Source organism: Rhea pennata, chromosome 3 (assembly GCF_028389875.1).
Source record: "Rhea pennata isolate bPtePen1 chromosome 3, bPtePen1.pri, whole genome shotgun sequence".
Taxonomy (NCBI): domain Eukaryota; kingdom Metazoa; phylum Chordata; class Aves; order Rheiformes; family Rheidae; genus Rhea; species Rhea pennata.
In genome coordinates this window covers 97,793,949-97,817,497 of record NC_084665.1, presented here as the reverse complement: position 1 = coordinate 97,817,497, position 23,549 = coordinate 97,793,949, and the positions used below count along the sequence as shown (strand labels likewise).

The following is a 23,549-nucleotide window of genomic DNA, read 5'->3' as shown; positions in this document are numbered from 1 at the left end:
CTCAGGGTAAATGAAAGGCACATATCCATAAATTTTCAGAACAGTAAGTAATGTTTGACTGTGCTGATTTTACTTATATTAAAATGAGTTTCCTTGCTAGTAACCCTAAAGTACCAAGTCTGTCCTGTAAATCAAGCTGCTGGCAGTGCCCCAGTAGATTTAAAAAGAAAAGGAAAACTGCTTGCTCTTCATATTGTGGATGGAGAAGCATCTGACTTTATTTTTTAATTTCACAGAATCATATCCTTTAAATACCTATTTAAAATGTTTCACCGTAATTGTTTCTCTTTCCTAGCCATGAAAAGAATCTGACAAAATTCCAGTATGCTTGATGTTATAAACCATATTAATTTATAAAATGTTCTAAATAGCAAAGCACATTCTGAATGTTTGATAAAAGTTTTTATTAATTCTTTTTTTAATGGCTAGTTATATGATACTTGATTCGTTTTTGGCACCATGTTGTTGAATAGAACAAGCAACCAATGTGCATAATAAATTTCAGATATTTGTATGTTAAAATATCTATGGATTTTTTAATATCTTTTCAAATTTATAAGACTTATTTAGGAGGAAAAATAGCTAACAGGAAGTCAAAGTATAAAAAAATGTAAATATATTCTGATTTACAGATAAGATATCAAGTGGTTTGTATCTTAAACTATATATAAACTAAATTGCCAATCTTACAGCATGTTGCAGTACAATGAAAAATTGGAAAAGCAATAAATGATAAATACATTTGAGAACCTTGATTATATACACACACTGCATGATTCTGAAATAGTTAAAGCAACTACAAAATTACTCACATTTTAGACCTCATAAGAATCAATACTGGTATGGGAGATTATCCTTACATTAGTATGTTGAAGGAATAAAGTCATTTGTAAAACACTGACTAAACAGTACAAGGCAGACCACCTTGTAGCTTGACTTCATTTAAAAAAACAGAAAAAGGAATGAAATATTTTCTAGTTTATAGTAATCCAGTACAATAGTGAAGATAAAATATTATTATCTGATTATTATTAGACTACAAAGAATTTTTCTGAATTCATAATGTAGATATGGATGAAATGAAGGAATAAGAATTACTTGCAATGATCAATTAGAATTTTTCCCTACCACACTAGTGTCTATTTTTACCAGAGAGGAGCTTGAAGGAAGATGTTGGAAACTGTGCTGTGAATGGAGTTTTTTTTTAAAAAAAAAAGGAAAAAAAAAAACATTTTAACAAGCTATTTGAAGTTTTATTTTTTATTTATATATATCAGGAGTGCTTTATATTTATTTGCATTACTTGTATCATTTTTTATGAGTGATCATTCTTTTATTAGCTTTTTTCTGTTGTTAAGAGAGGTTTGAGGGGTTTTGTCTTTGTTCACTTTTCTGTGAGGTATTTATCTTCTACTTGGCTGGAAACAAACAAGCGAACTTTAGAAACTTTCTTTTGTTGTTGAATTCTGGCTTAGCTATAAAACTGAACTGGATGGTGTGTGAGTTACTAGGGGAAATTTCTGTGAAGGAATTAAAACCCATGAATGGAATGGAGAAAGCATTTGATTTCAGATTCCTTTAATAAGTCTTCTAAGCTCCTACTTAGTCATATGATCATGGATGAATTCTTCCAGCAGAACTTAGTTCAGTAACTCTAGATTTATTGAGACCAAAATTAATGTACTTCGCAGTGGCATATTTCATGGAGCTCTAAAGGGAGGATGTGTTGTAGCTTTGAGTGGCATAGCCTAGTTCTTGTTAGGTCTGCAATTATCTAACAAGCTTTGCTAAGAAGGAATGCATACGGAAACAGTTACAGTATTTTATACTACCAGAGATATTACTGAGTTATACAGCTCAGGGGAAATGTATTCAGTTGACTGAATGCAGCTTGTAGCCCTGGGTGTGAGCAAAGTCTATGTTTTTACTGGTGAGACCTTCAAGTTCCACTTGGAAGACCTTACAGTTCTTTACACTAGACATTTTCCTTTGAAAGCCCTATATTAAATGCAAGATTTAATTTTTTATCACTTTCAGCCTAGAGCTATTGATTTTTTTTTCTCTTTTACTCAGCAAGTCTTTATTCAGATATTAAAGATGAAGTTTTCCATGTTACTCAGCATGTTTAGTTACCTTTTTGCAAATATTTTTGGTGAATGAGGTGCTCGTTTGTACCTAGGCTTAGTTACTGAATACTGCCATGTAATTTTTAGACATCTAGTTCCTTGAATGGAATTTACAAGCCCAAATTAGATACTTCATTTGCACAAATAGTACATGAAGAAAGTCATTTTGGGTGACAGTGGTGAGCGTGGCTAACGGTCAACTGTACAGCTGACTTTTTTTGCTCTTAAAATGTGGAATAGAGGAGGCAATATTTTAACAACTTTTCCATCTTAACCATCTTTTAGTGGTTAGAACATCCACATAGAACTGGGAGAAATGGATTTTATATGTCTAGTATCACATATTAACATTCAACATTGCCTCTAAACCTAGTAGACTGGGCATTCCCCTGGATGGTGGGGGGAATATCCTGAAACTCACCTTTGACTGAATAGAGCCTAGAAACCAGCACTCTGCTTTGTTTGTAATATAATCATAGGTAATTCTATGACATGTGAATGACTGTGTAACCTTCGACTGTGTTTTTGAATTAAAGCAGCTCTGTTTGTGGTGATTGCAATGCTTACAAAATGGGAAAAGTCAGTTCTAAGCATCTTTTCTGAATAAGACATTTTATAAGATGGAGGAGGCAGAATGGCTTCTCCCAGAGGTGTACAATGTAAGACAGAACCAAAACACTTAGCTCACATGTAGCAGCAGAAATATAGCTATCCATGAGACCTGATGGTCACAGTGTATGCCCTTGTGGGCTCAAGCACCTAATAGGTACTAGAGGAGTGGGGAAACTGTGGAGCTGTTAGTCAGATTTTAGATGCTTGGGTAGAATGTGTCTTTTGTGTAATTTTTCCAAATCAGGACCTGATATAACATCAGAGAAAGATTTCCACATGATGCAAACTGTAATCTCTTTTGGTTGTCCAGGAGTCCAAAGTGTTCTTCTGCTGCATAATTAAATACCCTATAGCTCAAATTGCTCAAATAGGAGTGGACGGAAATGAGCAGAAATGATCCTACAAATTCATAGAATCAATTCAACAGTTCTGTGAAAAAGGAATGAGAAGCAATATGTCATCAGGTGGTCTTTCTCTTAAGTTATCTCAGTCATAAGTTAGGCAGGAAATATGATGCACATGAATGCACATTTTGTTTCAAAGGGAAGCTGGCTTAATAGGTGCTCCTGGTATATCTGATGTTACCGACTCCAAGGTTAAAGGAAAGAAAAAGCCTCATTTTATGTGTTTTCACTCACAAAGTCCTTTTTGACAGCTTTCCAGTCTAGAACTTTTCAGTGTCCAATATCCAGAACTTAACTATGATCTTCTCTGCCATATGAGAAAGGACATGAGGTGTAGTCGGACAAATCTGTCTGCTATTACCATTTTGCATTAAGAGAATTTGCCTAAGTGTCAGAACTGCACAAGGTTTTCCTAGCCACAAGATATGCACATTCAAAAATGTGGAATTTAAGGAGCACTTAAGCAAATCGGACATATAAAAGGGACTAGAAGTATGCATCTGAGGGAGCTGGCTGACATCACTGTGTGGCCACTCTCCATATTTCTTGAAAGACCATGATGACAGGGGGAGGTTTCGGATGACTGTAAAAAGGGAAACATCACACTTATCTTCAAGAAAGAGGATCCAGGGAGCTACAGGCCAGTCAGCCTCACCTCTGTCTCTGGAAAGGTTATGAAGCAAATCCTGGAAGCCATTGAAAAACACATGAAGGACAAGAAGATGAATGGAACAGGCAGCATGGATTTACAAAGGGCAAATCCTGCCTCACTGTGATGAACGACTGGATATAGTGGTGCATCCCTATGAATAAGAAGTGAAGCAAGAGGGGCAGGAGACCTGCATGGGTGAGCAAGGAGCTCTTGGCCAAATTCAGACAGAAGAAGAAAATACACAGAATGTGGAAGAGGGGACAGGCTGCTTGGGAGAATTATAGGAATGCAGTCAGAGTATGTACAGATGCAGCGAGGAAGGCTAAGGCCCAGCTGGAATAGAGTCTGGCAAGGGATGTTAAGGACAACAGGAAGGGCTTCTTCAAATACATCAGCAGCAAGAGGAGGACTAGGGATGCATCCACAGGGACTGAGGGAGCTGGTGGATGTTGTTCCAGGTCACTCTCCATCATCTTTGAAAGGTTGTAGAGAATTGGAGAGGTGCCTGAGGACCGGAAGAAAACCAGTGTCACTCCAGTCTTCAAGAAGGACAAGAAGGAGGACCCAGGCAACTATAGGCTAGTCAGCCTCACCTCCATCCCTGGAAAGGGGATGGAACAGCTCATTCTGGATGTCCTCTCCAGCATATGGAGGAAAAGAAGGTGATCAGGAGTAGCCAGCATGGATTCATCAAGGGGAGATCCTGCTTAACCAATCTGATAGCCTTCCATGATGGAATGACTGGCTGGGTAGATGAAGGGAGAGCAGTGAACATTGTGTACCTTGACTTCAGCAAGGCTTTTGACACTGTCTCCCATGGCATCCTCCTAGATAGGCTCAGGAAGTGTGGATTAGATGAGTGGACAGTGGGGTAGATTGAGAACTGTCTGAAAGGCAGAGCTCAGAGGGTCATCATCAGTGGCGTGGAGTCCAGTTGGAGGCCTGTGGCCAGTTGTGTCCCCCAGGGCTCAGGACTGGCTCCCATCCTGTTCAACTTCTTCATCAGCAACCTGTATGAGGGGACAGAGTGCCTCCTCAGCAAGTTTGCTGATAATCCCAAGCTGGAAGGAGTGGCTGACACACCAGAGGGCTGTGCTGCCATTCAGAGAGACCTGGACGGGCTGGAGAGTTGGATGGAGAGGAACCTCCTGAGGTTCAACAAGGGCAAGTGCAGAGTCCTGCACCTGGGGAAAAATAACCCTAGGCACCAGTACAAGCTGGGGGCTGACCTGGTGGAGAGCAGCTCTGCCGAGAAGGACCTGGGAGTGCTGATGGATGACAAGTTGACCATTAGCCAGCAATGTGCACTTGTGGCCAGGAAGGTCACTGGTCTCCTGGGGTGCAATGGGAAGACTGCTGCCAGCAGGTCAAGGGAGGTGATCCTGCCCCTCTCCTCAGCCCTGGGGAGGCCTCATCTCGAGTCCTGTGTCCAGTTCTGGGCTCACCACTACCGCAGAGACATGGAGCTACTGGAGAGAGTCCAGCGTAGGGCTACAAAGATGATCAGAGGGCTGGAGCACCTGCCCTCTGAGGAAGGGCTGTGAGAGCTTGGCCTGTTTAGCCTGGGGAAGAGAAGCCTGAGGGGGGATCTTTTCAGTGTGTGTAAGTACCTGAAGGGAGGATGTCAAGGGGATGGAGACAGACGCTTTTCAGTTGTCCCATGTGACAGGACAAGAAGCAATGGGCAGAAACTGAAGCACAGGAAGTTCTGCCTGACTGTGAGGGGGAATTCTTCACTGTGAGAGTGATGGAGCACTAGACCAGGTTGCCCAGAGAGGCTGTGGAGTCTCCTTCTCTGGAGATCTTCAAGGCCCTCCTGATGCAACCCTGTCTAACACAGTCTAGGTGACCCTGAATGAGCAAGGGGGTTGGACTAGATGATCACCAGAGGTCCCTTCCATCCTTACTGGTTCTGTGATTCTATATGTGGATAAGGGGAGAGCAGTAGATGTTGTATACCTCAGAAAGGGCCTTTGGCACAGTCTTCCATTGTATCATTGTAGTCAAGTGGGTGAGATATGGACTGGATAAGTGGACAACAAAATGAGTGGAAAATTGTCTGGATTGTTGGGCTCAGAGATTGGTAATCAATACAGGTGATAGTCAGTAACTTCTGTCATCCTCATGAGTTGGTACTGGAACCAGTGCTGTTTAGTGTCTTTCTTAATGATCTGGATGATGGGCCAGAGTGCACTCTCAGCAAGTTCGTAGGTGTTTCCAAATATGGACGAGGAGTCAATGCATTGGAAAGTAGAGCAAGGATGCTGTTCAGAGGGACCTCAACAAGCTGGAGAAGTGGGCTAAGACCTCATGAAATTCAACAAAGGCAAATAGAGTCTCTTACATCTGCAAAGGAGTAACCTCATGCAGCAGTGCTGGATGCCAAATTGCTGGAGAGCAGCTCTACAGAAAAGATACTGAGGGTCCTGATTCCCTTCTGGTGAAAAAGGCGAAATGCAGTTTGGGCTGCCTTGGCAAAAGCATAGCCAGCAGGTCAAGAGAGGTGATCGTTTCCCTTTATTTGGCACTTGTGAGGCCACATCTGAAATTCTGTCCAGTTTGGGGCTCCCCGGGAGAGGAGAGAGAGCAGCTCACTGGGCAAGCCCAATGGAGGCCCACCAAAGATAGTCAGGGAGCTGGAACCCATGATGTATAATGAGAGGTTGGGGGAAAATGCGTTTGTTCTGGTTTAAGAAGAGATGGTTTGAAGAGTGGAAAGAGATTGTATTGCTACCTGCAGCTAATGGAAACTTGTAGAGATGCCAGAGCCAGACTCTTCTCGGAGTTACACGTTAGCCTGAGAGGTGGCAGATTCTCCATCCTCAGAGGTTTCCAAGACTTGTCCAAAGCAAAGGCTGACCTGATCTGGTGTCGGCAGGATTCCCTCTTTGAGTAAGAAATCTCCAGGAGTCCCTTCCAAACAGCATTTCTATGATTCTATAAAATACACATGTACATTTCAGCTGCTCTCTTGTCTACTTTGGTGGGGAAATTTATATAATGAATTGGGAATTGAGTAAAGACAGGATTTGCAATCTCACAAATGGGAAAGCTAAATGAAGCAAATGATTTGCTTCTAGGAATTGGTCAAAAATAAATAGGAGTTAGTTGTGTTGTATGTCCAACAACTGAAGAAGAATGAGAAGTAGAATAGTAGTTGCATGCATTCAGAAATTATTTCAGGAAGTAACCATTCATTTTTAGGTAACATATAAAATGTTATTTTACTAGATTAAATTCTGCATACTTAATCTTGGGCATGCCTCTAAGATTGACCCCTAAGCATCAGTTATCCCAGCCAAAAAGACAAACAGAATGCCGCCACTGCAGATAGTTGTTGAAAAGTCCAGAACGATTTACTAATATAAAAATACGCACATCTCTAAAGCTTTGAACTTAATCCCCAGATGTGTTCCCATGATGCTATATCAATTGAACAATTTGGCAAAATGCTGCTAGAAAGTTTGCAAGTTGTAGCCTGCTGTTTTAGTTAACCTCATTTAAACCTTAGACTTCTATATAAGGAAATGAAACTCTGGGAAGGGTGAAAGAAAGAATGTTTAGACACTGCTCATTCTAATTTTTGAAAGTAATTTTGAAAAATACCATATGCTTTACTTTGGAAATTTTCCACTCTCTTCATCTCCAGACCTGTAAAAATTGTGTGCATTATGCTGAGGCAGTGAACTTGAAGACTGGCAAAGACAAGCAAACTATCTCTTGTTTAACAGAGAAAGAAAAATTTTGCCTGTTTTGGTTTTTCCTTTTTTTTTTTTTTTTTTTTTTTTTTTTTTTTTTTTTGATTAGGTAGTTCTATGTTTTTGTGCTACACGAATACAATTTTGATCTTATCTCTTATGAATAGAGAAGTATACATTAATAAAGATCTTAGTAAAATAGGTGTAGTTTTTGTTGTAACATACCCAAGCTGCAGATCATTTGACACAAACATTAATGTAGTAACAATGTTGTGTTAAGGTCTTTTTCCAAGCTAAATTGGAGCAGGAGGATCATAACAGGTCTTTTCAATGCAAGATCCTCCAAATGCAGAATTCAGTTAGCTGAAATCAGCTGAGTTTGAATTAGTTTCCATTGCCACCTTTTCTAGGCTTTTCTTAATACCTGGTTAATGGAACAGTATTTTCAAAGTGAAGGAAAGAGTTTTATTTCAGTAGGTATATCTTTTTCTCAGTTGAATGGGTTTATGAGAGCATTACACCTAGTTCATCACATTTATAAATTAAAATGAAGGAATTAATTGGAATAAATGTATAAGACCTGGCTCTGCAGGATAGCAAGACTGCAGTAAGTGGGTTTAGCATCAATGATCAGTTATCAATGATCAGTTTAGAATTTTCAAAGCCAAGAGAGTCCCTTAGACTGAAAAAAAAATGGTTAACTGCTTCTATTAAACAGCAAAACCATAGAAAGCCTTGTTAGTTTATGGTAGAAGTTTCATACTGTTTGAATAATGAGAAACAATCAGTATCCAAATGATTTCTTTTGTTTTAATGCCAAAACAGAAATTCAGTACATTAAAACTACTTTAAAAAATGCAATTATTTGACAATTATATGTTAGAGATTTTTATTTTACTGTTTTGCTTTCCAGGGTGAACATGGCCTTGCAGGTAGTAAAGGAGAAGAAGGTGAAAAGGTAAATATTTTGTCTATGTTATTTTTTTTTCAGTTTAATGTTTTGATAGACCAAGTAGAGCTGAGTCTTAAGGCTTTCGTTAACTCTTTCACAGATAAAATTTTATATTTTTTTATTGTGTAAGTGATTCCTAAAGGCCTTAAAAATCAAGGAGTATTTTTATGTTTGTTAATCAGTGTCATTAGGCCTTCTTTAGAATTCTTTTTTTTTTTTTTTTTTTAATGAAAAGATTTAATAATGAAGTCTAATATAACTACCGGACTCCACCATTGTATACTGCTACCTTATTTCCACAGTAACTAGTTGACATTTATTTATACAGTATAAGATACATGATGAGATGATGGGTAGGTATTTATAGTACTTGATTATTGCTTCTATAAACTACAAATGTACTTTCATAAATACTTACTTTGAAATGTGTTGATTTTAATTACCAACAGTTTACACATTTTTTCTGCTGAGAACACAAATATACTGCAATTGCAAAATTTATCATTTGCTACAGCATAACTGACAGCTAGTTTAAAAAGGTTAATTTTCGTTGACCTACTACTGTGTACCTACAGAATAGTTAATGTGAATTTTATCTCCTGTACACATCTGACTCCTACTAAAATGGCTTGATAGACAGCAGAGAATTTGCCATTAGAGAAGACACGTGCATTTACCTTTTCCTCAGAGTGGAAGTCCATTCCCTTGTCTTAAGGACCGTCTTAATCTCCAGACTAGCACAAACTTTTCCTAGTGGAAATTCCAGAAGAAGGTTTTCCATGTCCTGCACCAATGGGTATTGTAAACAGAGCCTGAAGCAGTTTGTTCTAATCACAGATGCTCTCCAGTGGCCAGAAATAGTTCAAAAACATATGCATTAACCAGGAATTAAACTGGTCCTGGGAAAGGCTGTCCCAATTGACAGAATGCTGGCCTGGGTAGCTCTAGACGATTCAGTTCCCTCTTGGCAGATGACCTAATGTTCCTGTGTGACTTCAGACAAGTAACAAGTCACCGAAGGCAAGTCTGTACTGTGGGAAGAGTAGAAGAAAGAGTGTGTTCTTAACTTGGCTTGCTTAACAGGAATTAAAATAGCAATGAAGACAGTTTACATTTGAACTCCAGCTTCTAGCCCAAGTTACTGCCTGGTTACTGCTTTTTCACTTGTGTTTTCAATGATTTGGATTAGGCCACCTGAACTGAGAATGTGTATTTTTGGAACCATAGAGTCTTTAGATACCATAAATTCTTCTTCTCTGCACCACAGTTTCTCTGTGCTTCAGCTCACTGTCTGAAAAAGACAGAGAAAAGCACTTCTGTTGTGCTTGTATGTCATCAAGATGAAAAAAGATACTGAGATTCTGGCAGTATTTAAACTGAGGAAAATAGAGTGTAGGTGGCAGCTTCTGAATTTAAGAAAGTGCAACATATTTGTAAGTTAGGCTGCTTTGGACAAGAGTATATTCACTCATCGTATCTCTTCAGAAATGTCAGCCAGCTTTCCAAAGTAACAGAATTTAAATAGAATTAAAATTGTAGGCACTTTTTTAGGCAGAAGTATTCTAGTAGCCCGGGAGGAAGTAATACCAGAAGTAAAAGTCAGTATCTATCGTAACTAAAATTTATAACATGAAGATGCAGTCGCTGAAAAAGCACTTGTTAAACTTGAGTGTTTCCAACTCCACAGACAGATCTTATTTCCTTGGTTGCATCGTTATTCACCAGTTCTGAAGGACTTGTTGATATTTTTCATAATTGCTCCACAGCTGTGCCATGCTTTCCTTGAGTTTTACAAATAAATTGTGTTTGGACACAGGGACATAGTTCCAGTTGTTGTTGCCACTCTCTTTGCTTAGTTTCCCTTATTTGAAGGCAGATATAAAATCACCCAGCCACTGGGAGTAACATTTTTCTAGTGTAGAAGCTTAGTCACTACATCTAGACAGTATTTTTCTTTTTTTTTTTAACTTCAAAAGTTACATTTAGATGGAATTTTTTAGTTTTTTCTAATTTAAGCATTAAGAGTATATTTATCTGTGTTTCAAATACAAGGGAATATATAAGTAGAAGGGTTTTGACTTACTAGTGATTACAAACAAGGCAATCTCATCAGAAGCTATGTATCATGATTTCTGAGGAAAAGGCTGGCATCCTAAGAGTACACGAAGTAATTCTCAGCCAAGGCTTTAGCAGTCACTCAGTTTATCCTTAATTCAAATAATTATTGAAGAACAGCAATAATGAGTGTCTGATTACTGCAGTGCAGTATAGCAAGGAAGATGCTGTGCAGCAAGTAGGAAAAGCTTTTTAAATTTAACTCTGATATTTGTTATGGAAGTGATTTCCTCTTCCTGCATTTTTTTACCTTGGTTACAGACAAGGAAACAATTTAAAAGATTTATTTCATGAAAATGAGATATCAGATTATACCACGTTTTTGCCATTTTCTGTTCACAGTGTCAAAATTGAGTGAGTTATCACTTGCACTGATTTCCAGTCGGATGAGCACAGAGAGCAGCAAGAAGTTTTCTCTTTCAGTATACGTCCTAATTTATTTTTAGCGTCTGCATAATACTCCTCTGTGATAGGACAGTCAAGCCCCTAAACAGGTTGTCCAGGGAAGCTGTTCAGTCTCTCCCTGAAGGTTTTCCAGACCAGCCGTGAACAGCTTGGTCTGCTTTCAGTAGGACATTGATTAGAGACCTGTCCAACCTGAATTATCCTATAATTTTATGATTAGTAATCATAAGTGTGACCTTTTTCTGAATCAGCCCCTGTTCACATTATACACCCATGTTAAAAAAAAAAAAAAAAAAAGGTCAATAAAAAGGTGAGATATTCTCTTTAAATATTGGGAGGACACGTTGAATGTACATTTAATTTACAGTATAGATTAGAGAACAGTTAACAAATGACTTAGTGTTGCTTTTCATATACATGCTTTGTAATTTCTGATAAACACTGGATTGAATCTTGTTTGCTAGAATAGGTTGTTGGCATATTTTTTAACATGTGCATATACCTTCACAAATTACTTGTTTTGGATGGTCAAGTCTGAGGGAGACCTGTGTTCTTGCTCTAATACCAGATCAGCTGTCAACTGATGCTCTCCTCCTCACAGAAGCAATTACAGAATGCCCATGTTCTGGGGCATTATTCTTGGTTGCTTGGGTGATGGCAGCTTGTGTAGTCTGGGATGGTTTTATCTGAGGTTTGCTGAAACTCTATGAAACAGTTTGCTTTGCAATAAAAATAACTATGAAATAAATTGATATATAGAAATGAAATCTAAAGGCCTCTTCAAAATTTAAATACAAAAAAAGAAGCCTTAAAATTAATTATTACTAAAATTGCCATGCAGCTACTGGCTTCTGTGGTCACAGTTGCACTCACCTGAGCTGCAAGAGTTATATCAGCTGAAGTTCTGTCCCTGTAAGTACATTTTTACCTACAAGGTAAATCTTGTTACATTTTCTACATATTCCCTTTTTTCTTTTTCCCCCTCCAGACTGCTTTCTTACAGACGCTGTCATCAGGGTCCTGAATTACAACAATTAATTACTGAAAAAAATATCAGTGTCAGTCTTTGACTTAAGGTACCTTAGAGTATGAAAGCGAGACAGACATTGAAATCAGTAATGAAAAGCATAAAAACAGAAGCATAAAATAAAATCCTGTCTTTCTGGTAAGGCTGTAGACACAGTTTTTGAGACAGGTCTAACAGTCAGAGATCTCTGTTTCTGGTCTGGGCAATACTGTAAATATAAAATGTTAAAAAGGCAATAAAATATGAGATAGATTAATAGAAAAGATTGTATGCAGAGAATTGCTATATAATGCATTGATAAAGAAATTGCAGTGCACTGAGGTTGTGTATGTTCCCACAACGAGTATCTCACAAGCCTCCAAGTTGGAACAAAAAGCACAGAACCCTAAAAATAACAATCTTTAAAATCGGAGGAAACAGTAATGACAAAGAGATCTCCACTCTAAAAACAAAGTTAGAAGCCCCAGATTTTTTTTATAAACATATACTTAAAGCTATACCACACAATTTGGACCATCTTTTTATGACTATCAATTTACTCTGAGTAAAACAAAATTCACCAAAAAATAAAGTGCAGAATCTTAATTGAAAAACAAGTTAGTTTTGAGTTGTTTAATTGCAGCCACTGAGGAGGGAATGAGTTATTTAGTTGCACATTATCACTAACAAAGTTTCGAAAAATGGATTGCAGAAGTTTCAAAAGCAAATTATCAATGTTTTGTTTTTCTCTCAGGTAACCCTTGCCTCTCCAGTGGTCATATTCAACATTTTAATTTGTAGCATTTTAGTTTGTCAAGGCAAAATGTGTGAGTGCTTCAGTTCAGAGGACTGGATATATGTTTATGTTTTGAGCTTGGAAACTTTTACAAACTTAAACAAGAAATGGACTGTAAGTTAGGTCTGAGATCTTAAAATCTACACAGTTTGAAATCTTAACATTGCTGCGGTAATAAATACTGGTGCCGACTGAGTTATCCTTGGTATCATTATCTCAATATCCTTCCCCCATCATGGGCATGAGCAGTGCATCTTTGAGGAAATAGAGCTATTGAGTTTTTTTCCATTGGCCTATTTTGATACCTGAGGTTAATGCACAGTATGTGTATTGCTTGGGAGTTGGAACTGGCTGTGAGCCTGTTAATTAATGAAGCACGTACCTTCTAAGGTAGCTTTTCAGCTTCTTTTCTTTGCTAAATCTCCAATTTTTCCTCTCCTACCTCATTGCTCTTGCTTCCTTCTCTCCCTCTAGCTGGTACTCTTTACCTGGTCACCACTGTAGCATCCATCACGGCCACTGTTCCTTCTGTAATTGAACTATAATACTGATACTGATAGTTATATCTACCAGTATATCTACTGGTACTTTCGTGGGACGTGTGGACCTGAAGCACTATATAAATTTTATTATATTTTGGCATCTTTAGTGGAAATTTTTTTTTTGAAAAGTAATGATTGAAAAGCCTGCACGTTTGACATGTTAATGGTTTTTATTTTCTGTTATGCTGTCAACATGTTACAGCCAAGCAAATGCAACAGGATTGTAGCTCGTAGATAATACCGACTTGACAGAGGTAGGTATCTTACACTCCTTTTCCCACTTAGCCTGCTCAAAGTACCAGTATAAAATCCTTATTCCTGTTCTAACTCAGGGAAGTAAACAACTATATTGTTACACTGATTAAGTTGCAATACTAGTTTGATAGCTCAGATGACTCAGAGAGAAGTGGTGAATGATAGCGTAGGATGGTGGCTGGGCTTTGGAGATTGACTCTTCAACTACAGCTTGCCTTGAATGGTTGCTTTTCTTTATAAAGCATAATCCTTCCCATCTTGCACATTAAGTAGAGAATCATTGGAGCTGAGCTCTGTGTCAGTGTATGTGCTCTGACAATCACAGAATGGTTGAGGTTGAAAGGGACCTCTGGAGATCATCTAGTCTGACCTCCCTGCTCAAGCAGGGTCACCTAGACCATATTAGACAGGGTTGCATCCAGGTGGGCCTTGAAGATCTCCAGAGAAGGAGACTCCACAACCTCCCTGGGCAACCTGTGCCAGGGCTCTGTCACTCTCACAGAGAAGAAATTCCCCCTCACGGTCAGGCAGAACTTCCTGTGCTTCCATTTCTGCCCATTGCCTCTTGTCCTGTCACACGGGGCAACTGAAAAGAGTTTGTCCCTGTCCCCCTGACATCCTCTCTTCAAGTACTTACACACACTGATAAGATCCCCTCTCAGTCTTCTCTTCCCCACGCTGAAGAGGCCCAGCTCTCACAGCTGTTCCTCCTTGGGCAGGTGCTCCAGCCCTCTGATCATCTTCGTAGCCCTACGCTGGACTCTCTCCAGTAGCTCCATGTCTCTCTTGTAGTGGTGAGTACAGAACTGGACACAGGACTTGAGATACTCACTTTTGAATATGTGATCTTTGATAAAATGATGGTTTTACTGTAGCTCTTCAATTGATATTTCTCAGTAAAATAGTTTAAATACAAAAATTTTGTAAATTTGACTAAGGAAAACTTTGGGAGTAAGTCTAATGATAATTGTACATTATTTCCTAAGTTTCATCCTTTTGTCTTCACTTCTTGTCTGCTTTGATTGTACTTTTGCCTGTGTGTACATGTGAGAAGAAAGAGATAGTCTGGGGCTTGTCCAGCCTAAATGTAGAAAAAATTGTCATCTGCTTCACTTTTTTCTAAACGCAGGATGTTCTTTGTATATATTTACTATCTTGTGAAGTACAATTTAAATTATCCCAGGAAATAGAGCTTCCTCTATTTCCTTTAGGAGAAAATTCCTAATAGATCTTAGTGTCAAGATGATTTCCTGGAGATTCAATTTTTTCTATTTCGTCCTATCACACCTAATAAAATACTCTTATGTCTATCTTCCTTCCATTCGCAGCACACATGGCTATAAACTTCCATTGTATCCTTAGGAATAGTTATTTATTTTTCTCTAATCTTCATGATACTTTTCTTCAATAATCATAAGCAAATGGTTAAAGGAGCCATGTTTCCTTTCTAAGATGTTACTTGAAGGAGCCATTATTTAGTTTTAGTTTATAGTAATTCCATACTGGTATTGCCTGTACGTCTCAGCAATGAAACAGGTCTACATAAAACAGCTTATGTACCAGGGAGCTTGCAATCTACTTGAGAAATGAAAGCTATTACTCATGGATAAAAAAACAGGATGGACCTAGCAAGTCCCTAACTAAAAATACTAAAAAAAACAATCAAGAGAAGCAGTTATTAACTCTTCTGTATGTTAGTACAGTGCTGCTATATGTCAGTTGCAGATTTTGCTAGAAATGCTTCAATCTGAACAAAAGATCAGAATGTAGTAAATTCACTAAGCTGTGAATCTTACGATCATGGCCACTGTGTATACAAGTCTGTTAGTCTATATGTTAGGAGGAATGGAAGAAAGTGTATTCTGTACTATAAACGAAGGGTTCGATCCCCTATCTTTATTTTGGTGGTGGTAGAGATATTTTATTAAAAAAAAAAAAAGATTTTCTGAAGTCTCTTAGATCCTGTTTAATATAGTTAAGATACATTAATTCATAGTGCATTACCCAACTGGATATGAATATGGACTGAATTCTCTCATGCCTGTCTCCTAACACTATAAATTGAAGCATTTAGATTTTTCTTTCTCATCTTGTAACCAGTTACCTGTTTACACCACCTAAGCTTTGGGGAGAAGTTTGTCTTTTTGTTGCTTGTACATTTTTTCTGCTGTGACCTTGTGGGTGGTGTTTTAAAATTTGTTGTCCTGAAGTCATATATGCTTAAACACAGTTTACAAGGCAGCAGTTTCAATTAAGAATGAGTGTGCAAGTGTTTTCACTCAAGGGATTCTTCTTCTTCTTCTTCTTTTTTTTTTTTTTTTCTTTTTTTTTTTAAACTACCAAACAAACAGACCATATACAACCCCAAAGAAAGACACAGGCACACAGGTATCCCAAGGCAAAACAAAAAGTATATTGCTAACCTTACAAGATTAACCTGTAATTAAAGCATCCATTTTCACTTTTATGCTACTGAAACAAACACTACCAGGACTTGTTCTGTAGCTCTGAGCTACCTAGCTTGAATTGGCCATGTTCATACTGTTTAGCTGTCACACTTTGAGCCAGTAAAGCTATATCAAAACTGCCTGTTAGGAATGGTCCCTACCCTGTGCTAACTTTTGATCAGCGCCTGGGGATTATGTAGGGAAATGCTAATTAGCCTCATCAAAATGTCTGCCTCCACAGCTGGGATCTATCAGTTTAATGATATAGATAATCAAGTTCCTGATCCCAAGCTATGTTACTATTTAATTTACTTACAGACATACCTGCTTGGTCAGATTAGAGGTCTATCTAGCTCAGCATCCTACTTTTAATGACAGCCAGGAGTGGATGCGTATGGACAAGCATAAGGACAAAGTAAGCAAGTACAACGCTGCTCTCCATGCACTCTTCCAGCCTTGAGTTATTTGAAGCTAAGATCTCAGCCAGATGTGGTTTCAGTGAATTTAGTAGCCTTCAATGGACTTCCATTAATGTGTGCAGTTTCCCCTTGAACTCATGTAAACTTTAAGCATCTGCAATATCCTGTGGTGAGGAATTATGCCATTTATCTTCATGTTTGAAGAACCATTTCCGTTTGTTTATTCAGAAGCTGCTTCCTATTAATTTCATTTGATGCCCCCTACTCTTTCTACTGGAATATTCCTGCTTTCCCTTTTCATATCAATAAGAAATGCATAAGTATTTATCATACATTACTTAGTTGTCTTTTTTCTAGACTGAAGAATCCTAGTTTACTTAGTTACTGATACTGTGAAAACTGTTTTGCACCTGATCATCTTAGTTTTTAGCTCTTTTGTAATGTTTTAAAATGGTAGAGACAAGAACTTCAGTGTATGCAGTATTGCAGTAAAGTTCTTTGTTTTATTCTCCATGCCTTCCTAGTAAATCCTGATGTTTTAACTTCCTTTTTTAACAGCTATTTAACATTGAGCTTAGCCCCTGATCTCACTCTTGAGTTCTTTTACCATTAGCAGTCATTGCATTTAGGAAGCTGTGATTGTGTTCACAGATCTTATCCATGAAAATGGAAAAGGGGGAAAAAATCCCACATGCTCATCACTTTAGATCTAGATTTGCCTATGTTGAATTTCATTTGCCCCTTTTTTGCAATGTCATTTAATCTCATTGGGTCTTTATGCAGTTTGTCACAGTTCATCCTCATCTGTTGTACCCCGTGTAGTTTAGTCTCATCTCCAAATATTGTCATTTCCCAGTTTTTGTCCTTCTCCAGATCATTTATGAGTACGCTGAACAGCACATACATGCCTGAACACATGCCTGTGGGGACTGCACAGGTGACTTCCCTCTATTGTGAGAATTGACCTTTTTCTCCTATTGTCTGTTTCTTATCTTTTGAAGAGTGTTTCATTTTGTTTTGCTTTCATCTATGCAAGAGCTGTTCCTCTTTATCTCATGATTACTTAGTGTCCTTTTACTAGGAGAACCCACTGAAAGGCTTTTGAAATTAAAGCCTACTATACTGACTTGATTTCATTTTTTTTATCCACTTACTCCACTTACTAGGTTGAAAAGACAGGGATTTTTTTACAAAAGCCGTATTGACTCTTTCATAGAATGTCATTATTAAACTGTATGTCCACTAATTGTACCCTTTATGCCTTTTCTTTCTTTTTTTCTAATTAATTGTTATTGAGCAAATGTCAGCCTTACTGGTTCCCTTGTGCTCTCCTGCAGACTCTTTAGAAACTGTCTTGTAAAACTGGACAGATCATCCAATTGACAAATGAAATGATGACAACTCAATTTGCTATATTTTAAATAAAGAGGAAAGGTTTCAATCTCTAGAATGTTAGGCAGAAATTTAATAAAGGAACTGGTGTGCTGAGTGCTGGGTCTCCTTCACAACTGTCCACTGCCTATGTCTGAGGATTCATGAAGTTATGTCAGGATGAACCCAGAGTCTTCCTGATAACTTCTTCTTCTCTGAATAAATGTGTTTGTTAGTCTATTAAAGATTATGTGTTTGTGGGTTTTGGCCCTTGTGCTGAAGAATAAAGGAGCTAAGCTACGTATCAACTGATTACTTGCTAATATGCAAGTTTATATGGCATTTTGGTTTTGGCTGGCTCTCATAAATATTGAGATCACTTCAATGTGTACAAGCATTTCTAAATAATACTCACCATGTGAGTTTTGTTTGAAATATAGATGTTCACCTGGCAACATAGAAAAGTTGTGTATCTGTACACAACTGGCAACTGAAGATTTTCTACCATTTGCTATGTATTTTCTTCTGTTCCACAGTCTTGCTATAGTGCAGCAGACAAGAGTTGTTGGTCCCATATTCATCTTTTTACTTTTGGTAGAAGAATGAAAGAGGGATTGAGAATATATGTGCTTGTCCAGCTAGTTAGCGGATTTTTCCTCTTGAAACACCCACATCCTCTGAGATAAAAAAAGTAACAGTTTGAACATGAACAACATGTCAAGAAGTGCATAGGTATTCTAACTGAGAGGTAACTTACTTTCTCTATTTCAAAGCCTACAAAGATATGTAAACTTCAGCGTAGAGTTTTCATATTTAAGATCCACAGAATGTCCTTTAGTTCCTTAGTAATGGTAACACAAAGATGGAAAAATACGTAAATCTGTGTATGCTACCTTTGATTTCTAAAGAACAGATTGTGTATGTGTAAAACACTGTATGTGTACAGTGTTGTTCACTTACATACTATACACTGGAGCATTTCCACTTCCTAATACATCTGATTAAGAAAATCAGTGGCTTAAAAACAGAATTCCAACTGTAAAGTTGCCTACCTCCTTTCAGCATGGACCTTTTCTCCACTGTTACACCTGTGCTAAATGTTAACAATTCTAGCTGAAGTACCGCATACTAGCCCTCTAACTCAGGATGGTTCTCTTTATGAAGTTTGACTGTAAGTAACTCTTGTCTCGCTGAGAACAAGGTTGGTGGAGGAGAGCAGTAACTTTGCCAATATCTTTCTAAATGCTGGTGTGAATTTTCTACCTTGGAGTAGAAATTTGTATTTGACACAGGCATTTTCTTGCCATTAGAAAGGGGTCTTATTCAGTTTCATTCTTCCTTGTCATTTCTTACAGTCTTAAGCTCTGAAAATGGCCATTTGTACATATTATAGAACTTATTTCAATCCACAAAGCTCTCCAAGCTGGTGATGCTCCCAGAGCATAGGAAGCCTCTTGCATGCCACGCACAGATGTAGAGCTCTGGGCAAGTAAACACCTGCAGTGCTCTGCTGAAATAGCCAAGCCTGTTCTAAACAGCTAGCTGGGGTATCAGAAGCATTGTAGCTTCTTTAGGGGCCACTGTGTTGGAGTAAGGTCTGATAGCATGAGCAGAGTGCCAGGTCATTTGATGTACTGCTTCTAGTAACAGCAGCTTCTGTGCTGGCTTGGAGTTTTCTGTAAAGACATGTCCGGAGATGGACAGCTAGATGCAGTTACATCTTATGCATGCCTAGAAAAGATGCACCACTTTCAAAGGGGGAGGGAGGAGTGCTAAAGCTATTAACCTTTTTTAATTGTAATTTTTGATAGATGATAATTTAAAATTTATGTAGTAATTTTTTATATTAGGAGGGCTGTATAGTTAGCATCTGGAAAAGTGTTTTGAAGGATTAAAGACATATCCATTGGCAGTGGATAGAGAGGAGAGCATCCTTCCCTCTCTGCAGGGTTGTGTTGAGTCCTAGTTTCCATTTAAGAACTCTGCGGGAAGGATAGCACCAGTGAGATGACTGCTTGGACTTGGGTCGGGGCTGGCTGCATACAGAACGGTGGAGGAGATGGGCATGAGTGAGGTGAGTGGGCTACCCAGGCAAAACAGGAAGAACAGGCTGTGTATTGTGTATGTGTATTTCTGAGAGAGCTTGAAGAGACTGAGAATAGGTCTGGAGCCAGAGTGAGGATATGTCATTATTAAAGTGAGAATAAAGCAAAGATTTGTAGCATTTGACTGCGCTGCCTTCCAGAAAGTATGTGCCTGGATGAAGCCTGTAACTACTAAATCCTGCTCCATTTTAAAGTCAGAAGTAGAATCCAGAATTGCTAATTTCCCTACTTTTCATTAGCTTGACTAGTAAATTGTATTCTGTCATGAGTAGGTGTCTCATTCTCAGCCTGTGTGTTTGGTTCAAGTAGAAGAGTCATCTTCTAGCTTTCACTCTAGCATCTGCTTTCCTTGCAGCTAGTTAGTCCCTAGTACTAGTTACTAGTACCTAGACTAACTAGTCCCTTGTACTATCATATAATGAACTTATGTGATAAAGCTCATTGCTGTGATTTAAAATACCCTCTTTTCTGACTCCACAGATGAGTGGTAGTGAAAGGCCTTATAGTTCATTATGATAGAATTTATTTGTTTGTCATTTATTGTACTTAAGAGACTGAATCGTAAAACAGCAATATTTCTGTGTCAAAAGATAAGAAATACCAGAATAGAATTCATTTGCAAACTAAATGTGGCCTCAGTTGGCTTAAGGAGAGGCCTGGAAAAGGCCCATCATATGAATGTTCCCAGATAGTCTCACAGAAATGGATCTGGTTTAAGTTCAACATCTGAACATTTTTTTCAAACTCCTTTTAATAGCAGTGTTTCTGTATCTGTCTTGTTTTTTTTTTTTTTTTTTTTGGTCTGTTTGCTATTTTTACTACTCTCTATTTTTTCTTGATTATCTCTGCCTTCTCTGTTCTCTGCTCCTTTTCTTCTGGCTCATATTTTGTGCAAACACCCACCTATATACGTATTTCTACATTCTATTTCCTTATTTTACTTTTCCCAAAGCTGTTTACATTTTACTAATACTTTTGCATATTTTGGAGTAAGAGTTGTTTTTTACTGGAAAAGCTGTGAGAAGCTTTTAGGTACAGTGTACCATAAGATGAGTAACTTCAGGCAGTATCATCTTACAGTTAGCTAGGACTGAAAATTGAAGTAGTTTCATATAGCTGTAATTTTCAGTATTCTCTGACAGCTTAAGCTAGATGAAAATTTCTTCTGGATCTCAGATCTGGTAAATAGTTTAATGCTGAGCAAGTGAATTTGCTTGGTTTCCAATTGAAAGTGTGCATTTACATTAATATGTTCATACGTTTGCAGATACGTTTATATGTGTTTGGTGTATTATTAAATATTTTCAAGATTGTTTTACATTGCATTTCCAAAAAGGGGTTGACTTATGACTTGTTCTAACAAACAAGTAATAATTTTCTAAATTACATAATTGCTAACTTAACCTTTTGATTTAATGTCAATGCAGCTGTTAAAGGAAATGCTTTCTCTACCAAGAACTTTAAGACAGAAAAGAGGCTCTGAAGGAAGAAAACATTACAGCAATAGGGATTAAACACAATTGAATACTCATTGGCAGGTGCAGTGTATGACTTTAACAGAGCAAACTGAATAAAGCTACTGACATGTGAGTCTCCCTCAAGCTGGAGGCAATTCTTGGGAAGCTCTGAGCGAAGATGTGCTGTAAGACCGAGCTGGCAGGGTTCCACTGCAAGGAAGCCACCCGTATACTGCAGCTGCTACTATCAGTGAGATGTTGCTGTATGCGCTGTGGCAGATGATTACTCTTTACAAAAAAGGAGAATACTCACAGGTATCTAAAAAGAAGATCTAATAATCTAATAAAATACAATACTGATGCTGCAATATTAGAAAACATAATTTAGCATAAATTGTATGTGTGTTTATGTACCCTTGTATTTTTTAAAGTTTAGCCTAATATTGTGAGATACATTTTTTAAATTCTTCTGTGTGATATTCCTACAAAAGGTATGAACGCTAAGAAGAAAATTTGCAGGTTAAATACCTGCCTGTAGGTCAGTGAGCTCCCTAGGTCTAAATCAGACTTGCAATTTTGGGTGAGTGAATATATGATTAAAGCATTTTTAGCGATTAGGTTAAGGAACAGAATTCATGAACAAATGATGAAAGAAGAAACAGCAAAATGGCTGCTTACAATGATCACTACAGAAGAGGAGAAGATAGAACTTCTGTTCCTAAATAGACCACAAGTAAAAGTCAGTGTGAAAGGAAAAAAAAAAAAAAAAAAAAAGGTTTCCACAACCTGCAAGGGCAGTTGTGGGTGTTACTATTTGTAAATGGATAGATGTTTATGTGCATGTAAATCTCTGAAGCATTTTTACCTGCTTCAGCTGTAGCTGGTGTGCCTTAAAGTAATACTGTCAGTGAGAAAAACAGTCCTCATCCCCCCCTCTCCTCCTTTCCAGCTGCTTCTTCCTGTCCCCAGTGCAACTGTTCCTGTGATGCATAATAAACTAAATAAATCAGGGTACTGTTTCAACCAAAAACCCCCTGCATTTACTGGGTCAGATCTCAGCAGGTTCTGTTTCATCAGGCTACTGTTTCACTCTTCTTCAGCCAAGGTATTTCAGAATAACAGACAACATTTTTATGGACCAGAAGGTACTATGGCCAAATAGATGACCTTTAGGGCTGAAAAAAACCCAATGTAATTCCTTCTGGATAAAGCTAAACTGGAAGCTGCCTTGCAGAAACAAAACTAAGATGCTCCAATTGCTAAAGGCTATTCAGGCTTGCTAGTGTAGACATAACCAGACAATACTTATCTTCGAAAAGACCTGATCTAGCAAGCACATAAGTCAATCATATTAAGGCTGTTGTCAAAGATCTACACAAAAGTTAAAGAATGGTAAACTGTATAGAAGTGGGTGCCTAATGTAATTAACCCAATTGCAGCTTTATGCAGCTACTTCATACAGCACATTCATTGAAGAGCTTTTTGTGACTGTTTAGCTTCAGAAACTGAAGAAGCTAGCTTAGAAGAGCAGCTACTTTACAAGAGATGTTCGGAAATTCTGTGGCAGTAAGTGCAGATTTGAGTTGTCTTTGCTGCTTCTGGGGAGAGTTTCTTCCTGGAATCAGATGGCCAATACATGTCACGCACAAACAGTTAGAGAGCAGGTAGAGTTTTGCCCTGATCTATATGTGACCGTGATGCTTTTGTTGAAGGCCTGTGTTAAATGAAACGTGCTTCGCTGTCAATAGGTGGCTGGCAGGTACAGCTCACGTTTGCAGGATGCCTTTCCTGCAGATGCCCCCTCCTCTGCAGAAGGCTACAGAGGATTCTCTGTCCTGTTTATTCCAGCCCCATTCATTCTCACACTTCACTGCGCTGTGGCCCAGCAAAACCAGAAAAAGGTCAGTTGTTTTCACACGCAGTACAAGCTGGTTGTATAGACAGTTGCCACGGAAATGGAAGGTGTGGATTCAGACCCTCTCAAAAAGGGTGAAAACGTCCTGTGTTAAAGCTGTAAGCACTAAGTTTTTTTGCAGAAGGCAGCCACCACCTGCTTTTCTAGCTGTGTTTTGAACTGACCTTAGCAAAGTCTGAGCAAAATGTACGTACTCTAAACATACATCAAGCCTTCTCCTCAGATAAATATCGATCAGAAGACTAAGTACATCACACCTGTAGATTGTACCA

The 23,549-nt window shown here is 38.2% G+C and overlaps 1 protein-coding gene across 1 annotated transcript in view; it reads left to right on the top strand.

Annotated features, from left to right (window-relative positions):
• COL19A1 (collagen type XIX alpha 1 chain) overlaps window positions 1-23,549 on the top strand; it is a 186,401-nt gene that overhangs the window by 71,393 nt on the left and 91,459 nt on the right. The window contains exon 10 of the mRNA XM_062573096.1: window positions 8,406-8,450. Within this exon, the coding sequence (XP_062429080.1) occupies window positions 8,406-8,450 (45 nt within the window). The remainder of the gene's footprint in view (window positions 1-8,405; window positions 8,451-23,549) is intronic.